Raw genomic sequence first — 20,152 nt, forward strand, 5'->3', positions numbered from 1 at the left:
GAAACGGACCATAGCAATTGCTACCCTTTAGATAGGACTCTAGTCTATGTCAAAGTACTTTCCGCTAGATCTAACAGACTCAGCTACCCAATCACTGCTGGATTGACAAGGGGAGTGGGATTAGAAAAAAAATATTCACTCGGGATCAAGCTCAGTCCCTTGGAATGGGGTGGGGCTTTTAAAACAGTCTTATGGGTATGATGTTTTGTTACTGTATTAATCAGTTTGATTTGGACTCGGGACCACATTGATTTTATAGTCATTGCCTGCCCTGGTGTTTTTAATTTAAATTATTATTTATAATCTTTGGTGAATTCGGAGGAATTCATCACCTTAAAGGCAAAATAGTTGAACTTTGAATGTAACCACAAAGACTCATTGATCCACTACTTAGACTGACTTAACTTAGACTAAACTAAACTTACTAAGACTAAGACTAAGATGATCACGACTCGTGAAGCAGGTCATATCATATTAATATTCCCGTGTCAGGTTCGACATATCTGTCTTCTGTGATTTTTTGAGAATAAATCTTACAATTAGCCGTGAATGGTGTAACATAGCATAGGGAAACGATTAAATAATACAGACTTACCGTGAAATGTGTAGACCGTGTAGACAGAAACTTGTGGTCGTGACGAGGTAGTTCGCTACATCAAACGATGAGACTGGCTGTAGTTCCTAAAGATTATGGCACCAGTCGTGTTCACAAATGGCATAGGGGTCGACATCATTAACGGGAATTTTAAAAAAAATCTATTTATGTCTAGAACCAGAAAAATACGGAAGATTATCGACAGAAACTAATATTTTACTATTCTACGCCATTGTCTTCCATTGCTTTCTGCCAGCCGGAAGTAAACTTCCACTCCGATCAGCTGTTTAACCGCATACTATCTATAGTCTATAGATGTCCATGATTTGTCAATGTTTGTTGTATCTGTAAAAACTAGGCAATAAAAACAAAAGAAACGTTTTTTTTTCCTAAACTAACTGTGAGCCATTCATGTCTGTCATATACCATGTAGCAATGACTATGAAAAATGTTTTTTTTTTCTCTCTTTTTGAGGAAAATTTTTGTCTAAAATCAAAGCCCTATCTCCATTGAGTAAAAATGTTTTTGAATTTTGAAAATCCATTCATAAATAAACAAGTTATGCAGTTTCAATGGTGTCATTTATTTGGATGACCCGCAAAGAGGAAAAAAAAAACGCGAAAATATGGGACGCTTTTTCGGCATTTTCTTTCGACCTTTGGTTGTATCTTGCGTAATAAGTGGATTAAAAGATTGAAACTTGAAGAGCAAATTAGGATGGTGGTTTGTAAAATACGGGAAAAGTACTCGTCATATTCATATGAAATTTTACAACCAAAAAGAAGAAATGTTCATGTATTACCTTGTCAGCGACAAAACCTCCACGCCCGGTAGTTTTAGAAATATTTTACTCCAAAGAGTAAAAATCTATTTTTAACGGTCTTCTGGTAATCGCACGAGTTTTGTCGCTTGACATAATCTACAATAACCTTTTTTCTAACTGTGTGCCAACTTTCAGTCATATTCATCGATAAACAGCGTCGTAATTAATTTTTTAAAATAGCATATACGAAACGGCTTCGTCCCATATTTTGACGCAAATTCGGGCACCTAGTGAGCGAAAAAGAGGCCCAAAGATTTGTGCGGGATAGTCATTGCTATACCATGTCACTGAAAAAGAGCGTTTTCGAGATTTCCACAACTGTGTTAATTCAAAGTCAGTTGGTTGGTGAGGAACTAGTCTTTTTATTTCTAATTTGTCATCGAGTGTCAATCTCCCAAACGGTCGGTGAAGTAAAGAGTCAACTTGATTCATTGCAATTCATTGTTTGAAAAAAAAAAACTTCAAAGTATATCTCAAATAATGGAAATCAGTGGAATACGATTAATGATTGCACAAATAAAAGGTAGATTCAGATCTTAAAGCATCACACAGAAAAAATCACTCCACTTAAGAAATCTAAAAACACACCAAAGTATAACTGTTGACAATCTTCGCTTCCTTTCTCTGACTGACACAAATACACACGCACAAACACACACACACAAATAAACACTCATACACACGTAACCATCAACTCGGCACTACAAGCAAGAAAAATGTTCTGGGTGGGGATCCTGACCTCCCATAGTGGGCAGGGAGGTACACACTGTGTCTTCTATCCCCTTATATCTGTTTCCCAACATGCTTTCTGTCTTTTTCTCGGAATGAGATTACTTGGTTTTGTCCTGGCACTGGCCTGAGTCCTAGCTGGGAGGGAAACAGTCAAATGCATAGTTATTGTTTTGGGAGATGATATTTTTTTCCTTGTAAATCATCTCTCTGTTATGTATTATTATTTTTATTTTGAATATATAATGTAGGCATTTGAGTGTGTTCCTCTTTGTTGGGATTTGTGCTTGTGTCTGGATGAGACTTGTAGGTGATTTCAAACTAAGTACATTGGTGGTATTCTCTTGGAATAAGCATCTGATCCCTATTTGTTCTCAGTTCCCCGTTGTCTTACTTTTTCTTGGGTGCTTTAATTGTAATTCTATAACTTTTTACTATCCCATTTTCTTCCTTTTTACTGGCGCTGGTATAACCTAAATGTGTTGCAAGCGCCGTAAAACCCTTAAAAACAAACAACAAAAACAAAACAAGAAAAATGTTGGTAAATTCGTCCACAATGCTTCGTTGCAAAGAATTACTTTATTCAATAATCGTAAAAAAGAGGTGTAGGGGGGGGGGGGGGGGGGGGGCATTTTGATATGTCATATTTATTTTAAGTTTTATGTTGTTTTTCTTTGCTGCTTACAAATGAACTTGACAATGATCAGTGTTTTTGACAGTTAATGTAATATTTTGGATGGCCGAAGTTACCCTAATTATGATGTAAATGGTGCAACATTGGCGCATCCCCCCAGTCCAACGGTGGATCTCTCAGTTCCTGGCACAAGTCGAGGGTTTTTTCCGCTATTTGAAGATAGTATAATTCGACCCAGTTTCTCGCTCAATCAGCTGGAGCGATACTAATGGATAGAGCATTAACTGGAGCTTGGATTGCTTTGCACCACGGTGTTGATTCAGTCACTAATTCGCGCAGTGATGTCACCAACACACGAGTCGGCGCAGTGCGTGATTCGGAATCTTGAATAGAGTGGAGAGTAAAAAGGCAGTATGTTGTTGGCGAGAGACAGTGGAGTTAAAATTTCTCAGTTTTATTTTTAATTAAATTATGCTGTTAATGCTTTTTAAAAGATTGGTGCGGTGCCTGGCACCATTCGATCCAATGGCCCCACGCCACTGGGTGAATGTCTGGTCATCTGGCAGCCTTGCCTCGCTGACGTCATGCCACTGGGTGAATGTCTGGTCATCTGGCAGCCTTGCCTCGCTGACGTCATGTTGTGTATCAAGCGATGGAGGGCAAAATTGCTGTCTCCTCTTCTCACTCATTGAAGCGCAAATTGGGTTGATGTTTTATGATGATAGGAGAAAAGTACCTATCATATTTCAATGAAATTTTTAACGGCAAAATCTCCCCTCGTGGTAGTTTTAGAAATATTTCATTCAAAAGGGCAAATATCCATTTTTAATGGTTTTCTAGTGATCACACGAGTTTTGCCGTTTGACATAATCTAAAATGACCTCTTTACTAATACTGTGCAAACTTTCAGTCAAATTCCTTGATAAACAGCGTCGTAATGATTTATTTTTTTTAAAATAGCCTACACGAAATCGCAGTGTCCCATATTTTGCCTTGAATTCGAGCCACTTCAGGATCCAAATCAAGGCCTAAGGATTTCTGTAAGATTGACATTGCTAAGAAATAGCTTAAAATTTATTCTGTATACTGAAGTGAAATTAAATGTTCATTCGTTCAAATCTGAATAATAACTGAATTTGAATCATTATATAAGCCCAACACAGACTAGAACAGGGAGAGCAACCTCCCTTGACCATCTGTATGGACCATGTGCAAGGCAAGGTTAATTGACCTCGAACAGATGGGATGCTGGATCATGGATGCACGGTGCTGGTGTGGTCATATCGAAGGAAATCTAAGTGTTATGAAGTATAGAGGAGAACTAGATAGTTGCTGCACAATACATAAAACAAAATTTGTAATTTTAATATGAAGGGAATTGATGACGACACATGTCAGAAGTGACACCTATTTTTATAAATGCCCACAATATATATATTTCTTAACCAATTTGATTGAAATTTGGTTCAAAATAATATTCAAACATTCAAACATGATATATTTCGATTTGGAAGTGAAAGACCTGATGTTAGGAAGGAAATCAACGAGATGCTAACTTTGCAACACACGCATCCTGGCCATTCAATTATACTCGGCGACTTTAATTTTCACTTCGACAACGTCACAGACACCGCCAAATTGCACGAGTCATTATCAGAGAACAACATGTGCCAGATCGTAACAACGCCAACCCACTCTGCTGGTCATATTTTAGATTGGGTAATTGTAGAAAATTCAGAGTTCCAAAAAACCAACGCCACCGTCGATTATCTCCCCTTTTCGGACCACTCCCTCATTTCTTTCAATCTTGACGTTTCAAAACCATGCCAAGAAACCACCACCACATCAACCAGAAACATTAAAGGCATTAATTTGGACAATTTCAGAGGCGATTTAGAAACAAAACTTACTAAAAATTCAATGATTTCTCCAGACCAGTGGAATAGTTGTCTCATCGAAACGCTTGACAAACATGCGCCATTCCAAACAAGGACCGTCACCAACCGCAAGTATGCTCCGTGGTATACGTCGGACGTTAAAGAAGCTGAAACGAAGTGTCGGAGAGCAGAAAGACTGCTGAAAACATCAGGCCTTACGATTCATCATGAAATATTCAAGAACGCATTTCGTGCCTGGAAGACAACAATAAAAAAGGCAAAGACCACGTATTTTCTTTCAAAATTCGAAACTTCTAAATCTTGTAAACAATTATTTAACATCTGCAATGATCTACTTGGACGTGAAAGATGCACTTCATTACCATCTACAACCAATCAAAGAGACTTGCCAAACACATGTCAACTTTTTTAAAGACAAAATCCATAACATTCGTTCAGAACTAGATCGGCATGAACCATTTATAGATACAAATACATTCTGTGGTAGCCCTTTAAACAAGTTCCAACCAGTTTCACCTAGTTTCATAAATGAGTTGATAAAAAAATCCCCCATTAAATCCTGCAACCTTGATCCCCATACCAGCACAGCTTTTGGCCAGCTCCATCGATACATTATTACCATCCATTACATCAATCATAAATACATCCATACTGACTGGCGAAGTTCCATCGTGCTTTAAAAGTGCCCTGGTCAAACCACTTCTGAAGAAACCATCACTGGACCACAATATATTAAACAATTATCGTCTTGTATCAAATTTACCTTTTTTGTCAAAACTTTTTGAGAAGGTAGTTCTTACACAATTAACATCTCATCTTAAGAACAACAAGTTTGGAACAACCCTTTCAGTCAGCCTACAAACATCAACACAGTACTGAAACGGCGCTTCTTAAAATCTTTAATGACTTGTTATGTAATGCTGATGCTAACAATATCAATGTATTATGCCTTTTAGATCTTTCAGCTGCCTTTGACACCATTGACCATGACATTTTGTTAAGAAGACTAGAAAATACGTTCGGCATAAAAGGAATTGCCCTTAAATGGTTTAGATCATATTTACAGGATCGATGGCAGACTGTCGTGGTGAATGGTGTTCAGTCAGAACAAGTTTTACTAAATTTTGGAGTGCCACAAGGCTCTGTTCTTGGCCCTGTCCTTTTTACTGTATATATGCAGCCCCTTTCTAGTGTGATATCCAGATTCAATCTGAGTTATCATTTTTATGCAGATGATACGCAAATATATGATTCAGCACCCCTTAGTAATTTACAGTTCTGAAAACAACGAATTACGAGCTGTTTTAATGAGATTAAATCTTGGATGTACCACAATAAGTTAAAATTAAATGATAGTAAAACTGAGATTTTAATGTGTGGAAGGCCGAGTATCCTTAAACAGGCAAATAAATCACCTATTACTCTCGGAAATAGCACAATAGAATTTTCAAATAAAGCAAAAAACCTTGGCGTCATCATTGATAAAGATCTTTCCATGACAAGCCATGAGAATAACACCATACAATCTATGTACATAGAAATGAAAAAAATAAGCAAAATTCGTAATTTAATACCGAAGCATATAACAGAACTTTTAATTAATTCCCTGGTTTTATCTAAATTGGACTATTGTAAATCCCTTTGGGCGAATTTAGCTAAAGACAAAATTAGCAAACTTCAGGTTGCTCAAAATAACGCAGCCAGGCTCATTGTACGCAATAACAAAAAATACCCGTCAGCAACTCTTCTTCTCCGTGAGTTACATTGGCTTCCTGTTGAAAAAAGAGTTGCCTATAAGATTTGTACTGTTGTCTACAAATCCCTGAGCACGAACAGTCCCTCCTATATTAAAGACCTTCTAAACATATATGTCCCCAATAGAAACTTGAGGTCAAGCAATGACCAATCAATCCTTGTCAAACCTAAGCCATTGCGTAAAATAGGTGAACAGTCTTTTCAATTTTCGGCCCCCCATTTTTGGAACTCTCTCCCGTCACACGTGAGATGCTCGGATTCGTTGACAACGTTCAAATCTCGCTTAAAGTTTTATCTTTTTACGTCATAATGTTGCAATAGTATTTTCATATTTTGTTGTTGTTAAATTGAATTCGTATCACGTTTCCTTCACACTTGTCTCACTGTAATATGTTTTGTTTTATATCACTGTAAAGCGCTTAGAGCCTGTGACAACGGGGTAAAGTGCTATATAAATGCCATTTATTATTATTATTCTTAAAGACGTCACAAAATTACAAAAAATTGTCGATTCTTCTTCCTCAATGATCACCATTCATGAATGCTGAAATCCACCCACCACAATGGGCATATTTTTTGTGAAGATACGACCAAAATCAAGAACCATGAGAAAAACAGAAACAATTTCCCATCAGATTTCATATCTTAGACATACTGGCCTAATAACAGTAAAGAAATACTTTTGATTGTACATGCATCATTAGTCTTTAAATCTGGATTCAAGTCACCTACTGATCTTGGCTCATATGTGTAAAAATAATACAATGTATAACTGAGAGACGATTTACAATACAAAACATATCATCTCCCAAAACTCTAACTATACATTTGAGTGTTTCCCTCCCAGCCAAGGTATCCAGTCAGGGTCAGGACAAAAGCAAGTAATCTCATTCCAAGACAAAAATAGGATGCATGTTGGAAAATAGATATAGGCAGAAAGAAGACGCAGTAAGTGCCTCCCTGTCCAGTATGTGATACCGAAGAGCTGCATTTTGAGTATATGCTTTTCCGCAGATAAGACATTTAAATGGTATTTCATCTGAATGAATTCTGATGTAATATTATAGAGCTATTTATGCTTTTCCACTTCAAGACATATAAATATTTTCACCTGTATGAGTTCTGATGTGACTTTCTAGAGATGAAATCTGATTAAAATCCTTTCCACATGTCAGATATTTAAATGGTCTTTCACCTGTATGAGTTCTATTGTGTAGTTGTAGAGCTGTATTCCTGATAAATGCCTTTCCATAGGTCACATATTTAAATGCGATTCACCACTATGAGTTCTGATGTGTTGTTGTAGATATTCATTAATGATAAATGCCTTTCCACAGGTCACACATTTAAATGTTTTTTTCAACCGCATGAAGTCTGATGTGTCGCTGTAGAGATGAATTCTGAGAAAATGCTTTTCCACAGGTCACACACTTAAATGGCCTTTCTCCTGTATGAGTTCTGACATGTTTTCGTAGACGTGAATCAAAAGGAAATGCCTTTCCACAGGTCACACATTTAAAGGGTCCTTCACCCGTATGTGAAATGATGTGTTGTTGTAGTTCTTCATTCCCAATAAATGCCTTTCCACATGTCACACATTTAAATGTTTTTTCAACCCCATGAAGTCTGATGTGTCGCTGTAGAGATGAATTCTGAGAAAATGCTTTTCCACAGGTCACACATTTAAATGGCTTTTCTCCTGTATGAGTTCTGATGTGAACGTGTAGAGCTGAATTCTGAGTAAATGCCTTTCCACAGGTCACACATTCAAAAAGTCTTTCACCCATATGAGAACGGATGTGTTGTTGTAGTTCTTTATTCCCAATAAATGCCTTTCCACATGTCACACATTTAAATGTTTTTTCAACCGCATGACGCCTGATGTGTTTCTGTAGAGATGAATTCTGAGTAAATGCCTTTCCACAGGTCACACATTTAAATGGCCTTTCTCCTGTATGAGTTCTGACATGTTTTCGTAGACGTGAATCACAAGTAAATGCCTTTCCACAGGTCACACATTTAAAGGGTCCTTCACCCGTATGTGAAATGATGTGTTGTTGTAGTTCTTTATTCCCAATAAATGCCTTTCCACATGTCACACATTTAAATGTTTTTCCAACCACATGAAGTCTGATGTGTTTCTGTAGAGGTGAATTCTGAGTAAATGCTTTTCCACAGGTCACACATTTAAATGGCTTCTCTCCTTTATGAGTTCTGCTGATGTGATATTGTAGAGCTAATTTCTGAATATATGCTTTTCCACAAGTACTGCATTTGAATGGCTTTTCACCTGTATGAGTTCTGGCGTGATATTGTAGAGTTATTTTCTTAGAGAATGCTTTTCCACAAGAAAGACATTTAAATGGTTTTTCACCTGTATGAGTTCTGACGTGATACTGTAGAGATGATTTACAAGAAAAGGCCTTTCCACAGGTCATACATTCAAATGGCTTTTCTCCTGTATGAGTTCTGATGTGAGTTTGTAGAGCTGAATTCTGAATAAATGACTTTCCACAGGTCACACATTTAAATGGCTTTTCTGCTTTATGAGTTTTGATGTGAGTTTGTAGAGCTGAATTCTGAGTAAATGCCTTTCCGCAGGTCACACATTTAAATGGCTTTTCTGCTTTATGAGTTCTGATGTGAGTTTGTAGACCTGAATTCTGAGTAAATGCCTTTCCACAGGTCACACATTTAAATGGCTTTTCTCCTGTATGAGTTCTGATGTGAACGTGTAGAGCTGAATTATGAGTAAATGCCTTTCCACAGGTCACACATTTAAATGGCTTTTCTCCAGTGTGAATTCTGATGTGACTTTGTAGAGCTGAATTCTCATAAAATGCCTTTCCACATGTCACACATTTAAATGGCCTTTCTCCTGTATGAGTTCTGATGTGTTTTTGTAGAGCTGAATTCTGAGTAAATGCCTTTCCACAAGTCACACATTTAAATGGCCTTATTCCTGTATGAGTTCTGACATGTTTTCGTAGACGTGAAGCACAAGTAAATGCCTTTCCACAGGTCACACATTTATAGGGTCTTTCTCCCATATGAGACCTGATGTGTTGTTGAAGTTCTTTATTCCCAATCAATGCCTTTCCACACGTCACACATTTAAATGTTGTTTCAACTACATGTGTTCTGATGTATCGCTGTAGAGATGAATTACGAGTAAATGCTTTTTCACAGGTCACACATTCAAATGGTCTTTCACCTGTATGAGTTCTGATGTGATATAGTAGACTAGAGTGACAAGTATATGCATTTCCACATTTCAGACATTTATGGGGTCTTTTACCCATATAGGATCTCATGTGACGTTGTAGAACCGTGTTAATAATAGATTCCTTTCCACATGTCAGACAGTTGAATAGCTTTTCTCCCGTACGAGATCTGATGCGTTCTTTTGAGTTTGAATTCTGAGCAAATGACTTTCCACAGGTCAGACATTCATTTGAAATTTTCTTATCATAAACTTGTCCGTGATTTCCTAAAACAGACTTCTGGGAAATTATCTCTTCATTCTTTTTTCCAGTGTTGAAAATGGGAGAACATTCTTTAAACTCTGAATTACTAGAGAATGACTGTTCAAAACTAAAATTCGCTTGTGCATTTTCCCCTATTTGATTTTCCATGGGCGACTTAAAGACTGAATCTTTACCAATTGTTTCGTAACAAGAATTATGAGATTTCTCCTCAATCTGTGTCTCGTCTAGTTCAATAGAATCATATTCATTAGAATTTGTCGATGCATCAGGATTGTTTTGGACATCAGTGCAAGATTTGTGCCACTGCACACAATTATCTGTACTTTCATCAACATAAATTTCGATGTCTTCATGGATTCCCTTGTCCAACGACTGGTCACGGCTGTCAATATTGTTGTTATCTGTAAAATATATAAGACAACACAACAATAACTTTGACATTTATTGAGAAGACGACACATTCTCACTGAAATAATTATATATTTATGTGTATTGTAAAATGATTTACAAGACAAAAAACATCATCTCCCAAAACTCTAACTATACATTTGACTGTTTTCCTCCCAGGCAGGGAATCCGACCATAACCAGGAGATAACCAAGTAATCTCATTCCAAGACAAAGAAAGAAAGCATGTTGGAAAACAGAAATAGGGGGATAGTTATGTGTTCAGCGCCGACAAGCCTCTTTTAACAAGCTCTGTGATGCTTTAATATTATTCTTAAATTCTTTTAAATTTTAATTCGATTTGGATTTTTAATTTATATGGAAAGTTTCGAGATTTTACGCTGTTTTCTGTGATGTGCTTTATACACGAAAACCTCTAAATTATAATCTTGATTGCGACACTGAACGAATGAACATTTAGCTGAAAATCCAAAAGTCATTAAGTCTCCACCCTCGAGGACTATCTGACCCCTGACTGACCTCATTGTGCTACCTGTACGAGCACTTTTGACTGACCATTTTTTCAACAATATGTAGGTAGTCTCACTAAATTTTCAAAGTTGTCAAATCATTCTGAAAATAGTTTCATTGGATTCCTTGCACAAAAACAATCAAAATTCATATAGGTTTTAAGATTGTGGCACTTATAGTTTTTGAGATATGGTCAAAAGAGTGACGGGAAACTGATACATATCACAAAGAGAAAAAATGGATCAAAAATTGTGTCCAAAACTGCACCTTTTACTTTTTATTTAAACAAGGGATCCGTTCAATAGAAAAGAAAATGTTTTTTGAAAAGCTCACATGTCTAGAAAACAAAAAGATAAAAATGCTAGAAGTTGTGGACTTTTCTATATAATTACTCATAACAGCTTTTAAAAAGAACAAAATACCAAACAAGGAATGTTTCGGGCTCAAAACCCTTCTTCAGCCAATTGCAAATAATATTTACTTAATGTACAAAATGGATATCCATGGTTCATGGGTTTATCCCGGCTGCTATAGCATGAATAGACAATAGCAATTGCTTGCTACCTTTTGGATAGGACGTTAGTCCATCACAAAGTACTTTTCACCAGACCCGGCTACCCATTCACAGCTGGGTAGTCAAAGGGATCAGAAAAATATCTTGATTGCACCTGGGACCAATCTCAGTCCCTTTGCATGTAAAGTGAGTACTCTACCAACTGCAAAGTCAAAAAATAAAATACTAAACACAGAATGTTTCGACTTCAAATCCCTTCTTCAGCAAATAACAATAATAATAATAATACTTTTCTTTTACTTCTTGTGTACAAAAATGAATATAGCAACCTCAAAGAAGAATAAAATACCAAACACGGAACGTTTCGGGCTCAAATCCCTTCTTCAGCAAATAACAATAATGATACTTTTTTTTCCTTCTAATGTACAATTACTGAATATAACAACCTCAAAGAAGAATAAAATACCAAATATAGAATGTTTCGGGCTCAAATCCCTTCTTCAGCCAATAACAATAATAATACGTTTTTTTTCTTCTAAAGTACAATGCTGAATATAACAACCTCAAAGAAGAATAAAATACCAAATATGGAATGTTTCGGGCTCAAATCCCTTCTTCAGCCAATAACAATAATAATACATTTCTTTTCTTCTAAAGTACAATGCTGAATATAACAACCTCAAAGAGGAATAAAATACCAAATACGGAATGTTTCGGGCTCAAATCCCTTCTTCAGCCAATAACAATAATAATATGTTTTTTTTCTTCTAAAGTACAATGCTGAATATAACAACCTAAAAGAGGAATAAAATACCAAATACGGAATGTTTCGGGCTCAAATCCCTTCTTCAGCCAATAACAATAATAATACGTTTTTTTTCTTCTAAAGTACAATGCTGAATATAACAACCTCAAAGAAGAATAAAATACCAAATACGGAACGTTTCGGACTCAAATCCCTTCTTCAGCCAATAACAGTAATAATTATTTTTCTTGTTTAGTACAAAAATGAATATAATAAGTTAAAAAAAGAACATAATACCAAAAACAGAACGTTTTGGGCTCAAACCTCTTCTTCAGCGAATAACCAATATAATACATTTTATTAATGTCGAAATCAGAAAGCTCTTGAATTTTCAGAATGGTTTCAGGATACTTCTTTTGCACTCATTGAAAAACAAATGCTCCATCTGGTGAGGCATATCTGGATCAAATGAGTAGTTTGCCACTAATGACCACACCTGACTGGCTGTCTTGGACACCATGCCTTAACTGGTCTGTGGGGAGAAAAAGAGATTTATTAATTTAAAAAATTAGCTTTGTTCTGTTGATTTTATTCTCTAAATATATCTTTGAATTACTTTAACAGAACAAATAAAATAAATGTAATGCTTCAAAATAGACTTTTACATTAACTAAAAAACTAAATAAGAATTTTACAAATTCATTTGTTTTTAAAACCGTGCAATTTTACATTCATTTCACACCTTAAATGGATAGTTATACCTTTCCTCACAAATATACACATAATCTGAAGTCTATTTATGATATTTACCCTTATTTCAATTTTTTTTTTTAATTCTGAAGACCATATACATTTACTTCTGTTGCTTTGTGATATTGTTGCAAATATTTATTTGATTTTTATCATGCACCATACGTCTGTACAAATACTTTCCAAACAGATGAAACTTATCATTATAATTATAATTATTATTATTATTATTATTATTATATTGTGCATCTCTAGAGGATTTTAAGATAAAGCGCCTCATGAATAACGATGAGATCCTGTCATTGGTACAGGGGTAATCAATGGGTAATGCTTTTAACATGGATTGTGTAAGTTTGTGGGGCTGATCATTTCTTTAAAAAATCTTCATGAATGCGCTTGACTTTTCTTTTTTTTAAAAATATTTTAAAATTATATTTTAATTTTGAGACAACTCACCTCTTGATTCTAATGCTTTATATACAAGGAGTTTGATGTAGCCCTTGTTGACGATATCAAACACACCTGAAAGATAACAAAGCCAAACAACTGTTAAGTAGCACTTTTTATAAATCACAAATGCAGGGATCACAGTGAAAATTTGTTCCAACCCCTGAACTTTAGTGGTTGATCGGGTAAGCATCCTCAGAAACGCAACCCAGTCCCAAGAACATTTTAAATCATTAAAATACAATTTTTATCATAAACAGAAGCATGAAAATTTCACCTACCTGTTACTGCCAGTCTGTGAAATTGTGTAATCTCCTCCTCAGCCCCCCTCCCCAACCTCCTGTCCAAGGACAGGACTTACTTCACTGATTTAAATTTTTTACTGTATTTTGCAGCTACGTTATCGTGGTGAACACTGAGCTGAGATTTGTGGGCTCTCTTCATAGCTGTAGTTCTAATAGCAGCAGTGGTGACATTGGTTTTCCTGGACTGTTCTGCTTTTCTCATCACCTCTTGTCTGAGTTCCTTTGCCCTCTGGTTGAGTTTTCTTTCACTTTCATAACAGGTGAAGGCAGTCTTCATGTTTCTGCATAAAATAGGGTTGATTGGATCTGTCTTTGGATTTTGCCTTCTGAAGAAATTGAGCGCAGATGTGTTGTTGGCCTTCAATTCATATCTAATTGTCTGGATCGCACTTAGCATTGGAATAGACATCCTGTTTGTCTGTTTATTTAAAATCCTTGACATTTCTGAAAATGTTGATTCAACCAGAGGGCCATGAAAAACAGTGAAAGCAGCCAATGTCACTTTGGACAGTGTGGGGTACTTGGAGCATATCAATTCTTGAGCCCACCATTTGTCTACTCTGTCCAAAGTTGGGGGTAAGGTTTTGTCATTGACATAGGCTCTAACTTCATCCTTATAAGTTGTTTTCTCAGTATCTGTCAAGAGGTGGTCCAATTTTCCGCCAAGGGTATTGAGGTTTGTCATGACAACCCAGTGATTAGTCAGCTCGGGGTCCATTGCTGAAAAGGCCACCAGAGTGCTGTTCTGTGTTGGCAATTTTTGAAGCATGAGCTGAGCAGCTATCATATAGCCCTGTATAACTTTGTCCATGAACTGTGATGATGCTTCCATTTTAGAGTGTCCAATGTAAATGTCACTGTGTGGTAGGTGAGATGATGTATCCATGACTTTGTCTGTGGTGAAGTTTGTGTAGTTGTTTAGGTATGTGTTCTGGTTTCATGAAGCAGCATACAAATTTTCTTATACACTCCATCTGCATGTCATGCAGCTTGTGGGCCATAGGGGCCTTTGTTTGGAATGTGCAAACATATTCCTTAAAAATGCTAAGCACAGAAGAAAAAATTTGAAGCTGTAGCTTAGTATCCTGTGATGTAAAGAACAGAGCCTCTGATATAGTCTCTTTTCTTTGTTTGCCCTCCTTTGAACCCTTCTTCTGTGAAAGCAGCTGCATTATTTCGTACAGCCTCTTTCTCTGCGAGGCCTCGACACTGTGGGACTCCAGAACTGCTTTCATCATAGGTCTGTACAGGTCCCTATCACTTTCAGTAAGGAAGGAAAAATAGAAAATAAGATAAGCATCCATCAGGTTGATTGTCTCAAGGGCTCTGTCATAGCAGGAGAGCCATCGTGTTCCTGAGCACATCTGGGGCATGGTGTAAGGGACACTTAACAAGGAGCAGATTTCTGACAGATAAAGTTTATACTCAGAGCACCACTTGAAGTCTGTGAAAAGGGCATTGAACAATTTCTCTAACTTTCCATTGAAGGGAGAGCAAAACTGTTTGGCTATAATTTGCATGTGATGACATGAGTCACCGTCAATGTCAAGCAAGTGGGGGGCTTTGTCGTCACGGATTCTTTTTTCCACACCAGATATGCGGCCTCTCATAGCAGCACAAGAGTCACTAAATACTGCAGATGAAGCACCTAATTTTAATCCAGACAGAGCCTGTGGATCTGTACTACATGCTTTGGCCAAGTCGACGATAACAGGGGCATGGGACAAGGGAATTGAATTTTCTGCCATAACAGCTAAAATCATAGCCTCCATGGATGCCATTCTGTCAGCAAGTGGCACCCTTGGTGCTGGTTTAGGCTCCGCTGGAACTGAAGGCTGTTGCTCCTGGACTGGGTTGACGTTGACAGGGGATGGTTTTGATAATGTTTTGAAAATAGGAAATAGATTCTTTTTTTGTTGAGAAGAAGGTTGCACAAAACTACCAAGACCATAATTTGACTGTCTGATTTTTAACTGGGTGACATGGCTCTCTGTCTTCAAATGATCTTTAAGAGTACTCAAACCCTTACTTTTGTAGGTAAGGAGTGAATGACACCACTCACAACTGGCTTTTCCGCTGACGTTGATTTTCACGATACTGTCACCAATTTTAACTTTACAGTCCACTACACCTACTTTAACATGCACTTCTTCCTCCAGCCATTGAAATTTAAATTTATTCTTACAGTCCTTGTCTATTTCCTTTACTGTTGCCTCTTCAGCTTTTGTGAGTACTGGATAACTGCTAGAGGCCATTTTACAAGATATAATCTAATTAACTTAGGTTTAGATAGAAAAAAAATAGGAAATAGATTCTTTTTTTGTTGAGAAGAAGGTTGCACAAAACTACCAAGACCATAATTTGACTGTCTGATTTTTAACTGGGTGACATGGCTCTGTCTTCAAATGATCTTTAAGAGTACTCAAACCCTTACCTTTGTAGGTAAGGAGTGAATGACACCACTCACAACTGGCTTTTCCGCTGACGTTGATTTTCACGATACTGTCACCAATTTTAACTTTACAGTCCACTACACCTACTTTAACATGCACTTCTTCCTCCAGCCATTGAAATTTAAATTTATTCTTACAGTCCTTGTCTATTTCCTTTACTGTTGCCTCTTCAGCTTTTGTGAGTACTGGATAACTGCTAGAGGCCATTTTACAAGATATAATCTAATTAACTTAGGTTTAGATAGAAAAAAAAAATTGATCGGGACCTTACCACCACACGCGAGTCTCAGATCTAAGTCTAAGTTCACAAACTAACTACACAGTTCATAAAGCATTACTTAGCTCAGCTCAGGTTACCACTTCTATCCCGTCAAACAAATAGATACAGAAGATTCTAGGCAGATTAAGATCATGAAATGGAATTTGTATGCCGTGACTGGAACAACAGTTTAGATCCACAAGGAAAGACAACGCGGAGCACAAGGTTTACAGTTTACAGTCGTTCGCGCGAACTGGAAATGAATCTAAATATTTTATCTATCTAGCTACCTCCAACAAAAGAAGAGCGCACTCGTGACTTCCATTGTTTTCTCGATTCGCATTTTTCACGAGATAAAAAAAAAAAAAATTTAATTTAAAAATTCAATTTCCGCGCTTCGTGATTCACAATCCGCGACATCGGTGTCACCCGCGGAGCGGATTTTCGAAAAATTTTACAACCGCGGAATTTCGCGGATCCGCGGAAAACTGTGATCCCTGCAAATGTTAACTCCACAACCAAGTATAAAGGAAAGGATGCAACAAGACCTTGCTGATTCAGTTGGAGGGGGGGGGGGGAGTACGTAAAAAGAAAAGATAGAAAAACCTAGCTTTTGCTAACATCATAATGATTGGAATTGTCATTGTAGTTTTCAATTCGAATGAATTCTGACAGCTCAGCAACACATTTGATAGTTAAAAAAAAAAGATGGATCATGTAGCACCAATCCTGAAAGGCTTTCAGCAGAGTACAAATTTTGTGTAATCTGCTACAAAAGCAATGCTCAAACTGCTTGTTCACCTGATTTTGTAATTTTACAACGGTGGTTCACACTTTTTGCTAATATTTTATGTTAGAAGCTTGTGTGTTGTGAATGAAATATGTGCAGAATTTTGGGAGGTTCCATGCAGAAAACTACTATACCAGGGCAGTTAGAGACACTTGCAGATAGAGCAAAAATCTAAAACTAACAATGCAATATATTTTTTTCCCTTGGGAATTGAAGATGAGTATACCCTTTAGAGCCACTGAGACCATGGAGCCCGAGTTTATCCCAATATCTATAGCTTGAAACAGACAATGGCAATTTCTTGCTACCCTCTGGATAGAACGCTAGTTATCGCAAACTGATTTCCACCAGATCGGACCCAGCGACCCAATATCTGGGGAGTAGATAAGGACGTCATCAAAAAATCTCGAGTGGACCTGGGGTCATCCCGTTACTTTTGCTGAACTATCAGAACCCCCAAGATGAGTATGAGATACCAATGGATTTTAAGAAAGGGGGATGGGTGTATAAATTAAAGTATCCTACCTTCACTATCCAATCAAAGATAGAACAGTTACCTGCAGGTAGAATCTACAGACTTAACCCTCAGACCAAACTGTATGAAAAACAAGTAAGATATGTTCAAAAGATGGTGTAATTAACTAAAATATCATACCTTCAATGACAATGCCAAATCGAGTTAATGCCCAGGATTGCAGCAAATTCCACAACAAGAATCTACTTAGTAGACCTACACACCAAACAAACTGTATGAAAAACAAATAAGATGGTGTGTTCAAAAGAAGAAATAAAGATTAAATGTGTATAATTTGATATATTTTAAAGACAGAAAACAAGACTGACAGATAAAGCAAAAAGAAAAATAATATAAAATTTGCAATTTATCCCCCCCCCCCCCCCCCCCCCCTCTCAGAGATAGAAGATAGCTATGAAAGACCAATAAAGTTTAAGAATAGGAGGAGGGGGGAGGAGTGGTTATTAATTAAAATATCCTACCTTCAATGCCCCATCGAGTTAATGCAGAGGAATGCAGCAAATTCCACAACAAGAATCTACTTAGTAATTCACACATGTAACAAACTGTACTGTATGGAAAACAATTAAAGATGAGGTAAACAAAACAAAAAAAGAAAGAAAATGCTGGAAAAAATATTTTCTTCCTTTAGAACAATTATTAGTGACAAATCTCATTTTTCTGAATGCAATACTTGCTAAGTGGAAAAGTACAAAAATAACAACGTTTAAATTTCACTGAAACTTCGTACACACACTTTTCAAATGTTACACAAAAGTAAAATTATCACTTCATAGATGTAAATTAAGAAATATTATGAAATAAAACCAAAATAAATTGTCCCTTACTTCCATTAATTTCACTACATTTTTAGAGCTGGAATAAAATAAATTACTAGAAGGGCACATAAAAAATTTCAGGGTCGGTCAATTCAATTGAAATCTTGTACACACACTGTTCAAATGTTACACAAACGGAAAATTATCACTTCATGAATGTGAATTAAGAAATATTATGAAATAAAACCAAAATAAATTGTCCCTTACTTCCATTAATTTCACTACATTTTTAGAGCTGGAATAAAATAAATTACTAGAAGGGCACATAAAAAATTTCAGGGTCGGTCAATTCAATTGAAATCTTGTACACACACTGTTCAAATGTTACACAAACGGAAAATTATCACTTCATAGATGTGAATTAATAAATATTATGAAATAAAACCAATATAAATTGTCCCTTACTTCCATTAATTTCACTACATTTTTAGAGCTGGAATAAAATAAATTACTAGAAGGGCACATAAAAAATTTCAGGGTGGGTCAATTCAATTGAAACCTCGTACACACACTGTTCAAATGTTACACAAACGGAAAATGATCACTTCATAGATGTGAATTAAGAAATATTATTACATTATTAAATAAAACAAAAAAATCGTCCCTCAGCGCCATTAATTTCATTACATTTTTAGAGCTGGAACTGGAATAGAAAAAAAATACGAGGACATAAAAAATTTCAGGGTAGGCCAATTCAATTGAAACCTCACATACACACTGTTCAAATGTTAAAGAAACGGAAAATTTTCACTTTATAGATGTGAATTAAGAAATATTAATACATTATTAAATCAAACCAAAAAAATGTCTCTTACCTCCATCAATTTTCATGAGACTTTTAGAGCTCGAACAAAAAAATTCGTACGATATCGAATTCTCCGCCGATTCCCTCGATTGAAATAGCAGACGACAGAAACATTGTTGGGGCAACGGGTGACCCGGATGTTGAGGCCATTGTGGTTTCGCGAAAGACAAAAAATGGCGAAAATCAAGAGCCCCGCGTCTGCTTTCATTGGCTTTCATTTTGATTCAACGACAGCGTCCATAACCATGGTCAGCTTCCGGAATATTTCCGGGTTCAATTTTCGTTGCACGACCTCTCACGTTCAGTGAATGAGAGTTTCAAAATAGTGAGACTACCTACAATATGCTAATTTTATTGGTGTCTTTAATCACGTATGCTTTAAGATTATGTTATGTTAAAGAATTTTTTTAAGTGTGAACAAAACAAGATAAAATTTGATCGTTAAACCATAGACGAGTTTAGACAAAAATTGTAAGAAGACCATAAAAAGTTAGGTTTTGTTAAGTGAAGTAATTAAATAATTTCACTGTACACCAAATATTTTTTGGCTTAAAAGAAAGACAAGAGAATGCAAATTATAGTGCAATTAATTTCTTGAACAGTTAAGTCACCAAAGCCAAGTTACATGCTTTAGAAATTCTTCACGAACCTACCAGTGCAAGTAAGCTAAGTATAACGGAGTCTAGTAGTGTTATCTCATATCGATAGTAAATGATCATGGAATCCACAAATAGTTTCTTAAGAGAGTTGCTTTTTAATTCTCTTAACACAGTGCAAAGTATAATAGCATGACTGACTTGATAATGCTTTCAACCAGCAATGTCGTCAAATATTGCACTTTCTGCTGTAGTGAAAATTCAATGTTTATTAAATTATAAACCCACAGAGTATA

The 20,152-nt window shown here is 36.3% G+C and overlaps 1 protein-coding gene across 1 annotated transcript in view; it reads right to left on the reverse strand.

Annotated features, from left to right (window-relative positions):
• Nucleotides 1-2,707: 2,707 nt before the first annotated feature.
• Nucleotides 2,708-20,152, reverse strand: part of LOC144980271 (uncharacterized) — a 40,142-nt gene continuing 22,697 nt past the window's right edge. The window contains exon 4 of the mRNA XM_078927904.1: nt 2,708-10,323. Coding sequence (XP_078784030.1) covers nt 7,781-10,323 — 2,543 coding nt within the window. The 3' untranslated portion in view covers nt 2,708-7,780. The remainder of the gene's footprint in view (nt 10,324-20,152) is intronic.

The sequence above is a fragment of the Berghia stephanieae genome, chromosome 9 (genome assembly GCF_034508935.2).
Source record: "Berghia stephanieae isolate SIO BIC M18660-M18661 chromosome 9, UCSD_Bste_1.3, whole genome shotgun sequence".
In the NCBI taxonomy this organism is placed as follows: Eukaryota; Metazoa; Mollusca; class Gastropoda; order Nudibranchia; family Aeolidiidae; genus Berghia; species Berghia stephanieae.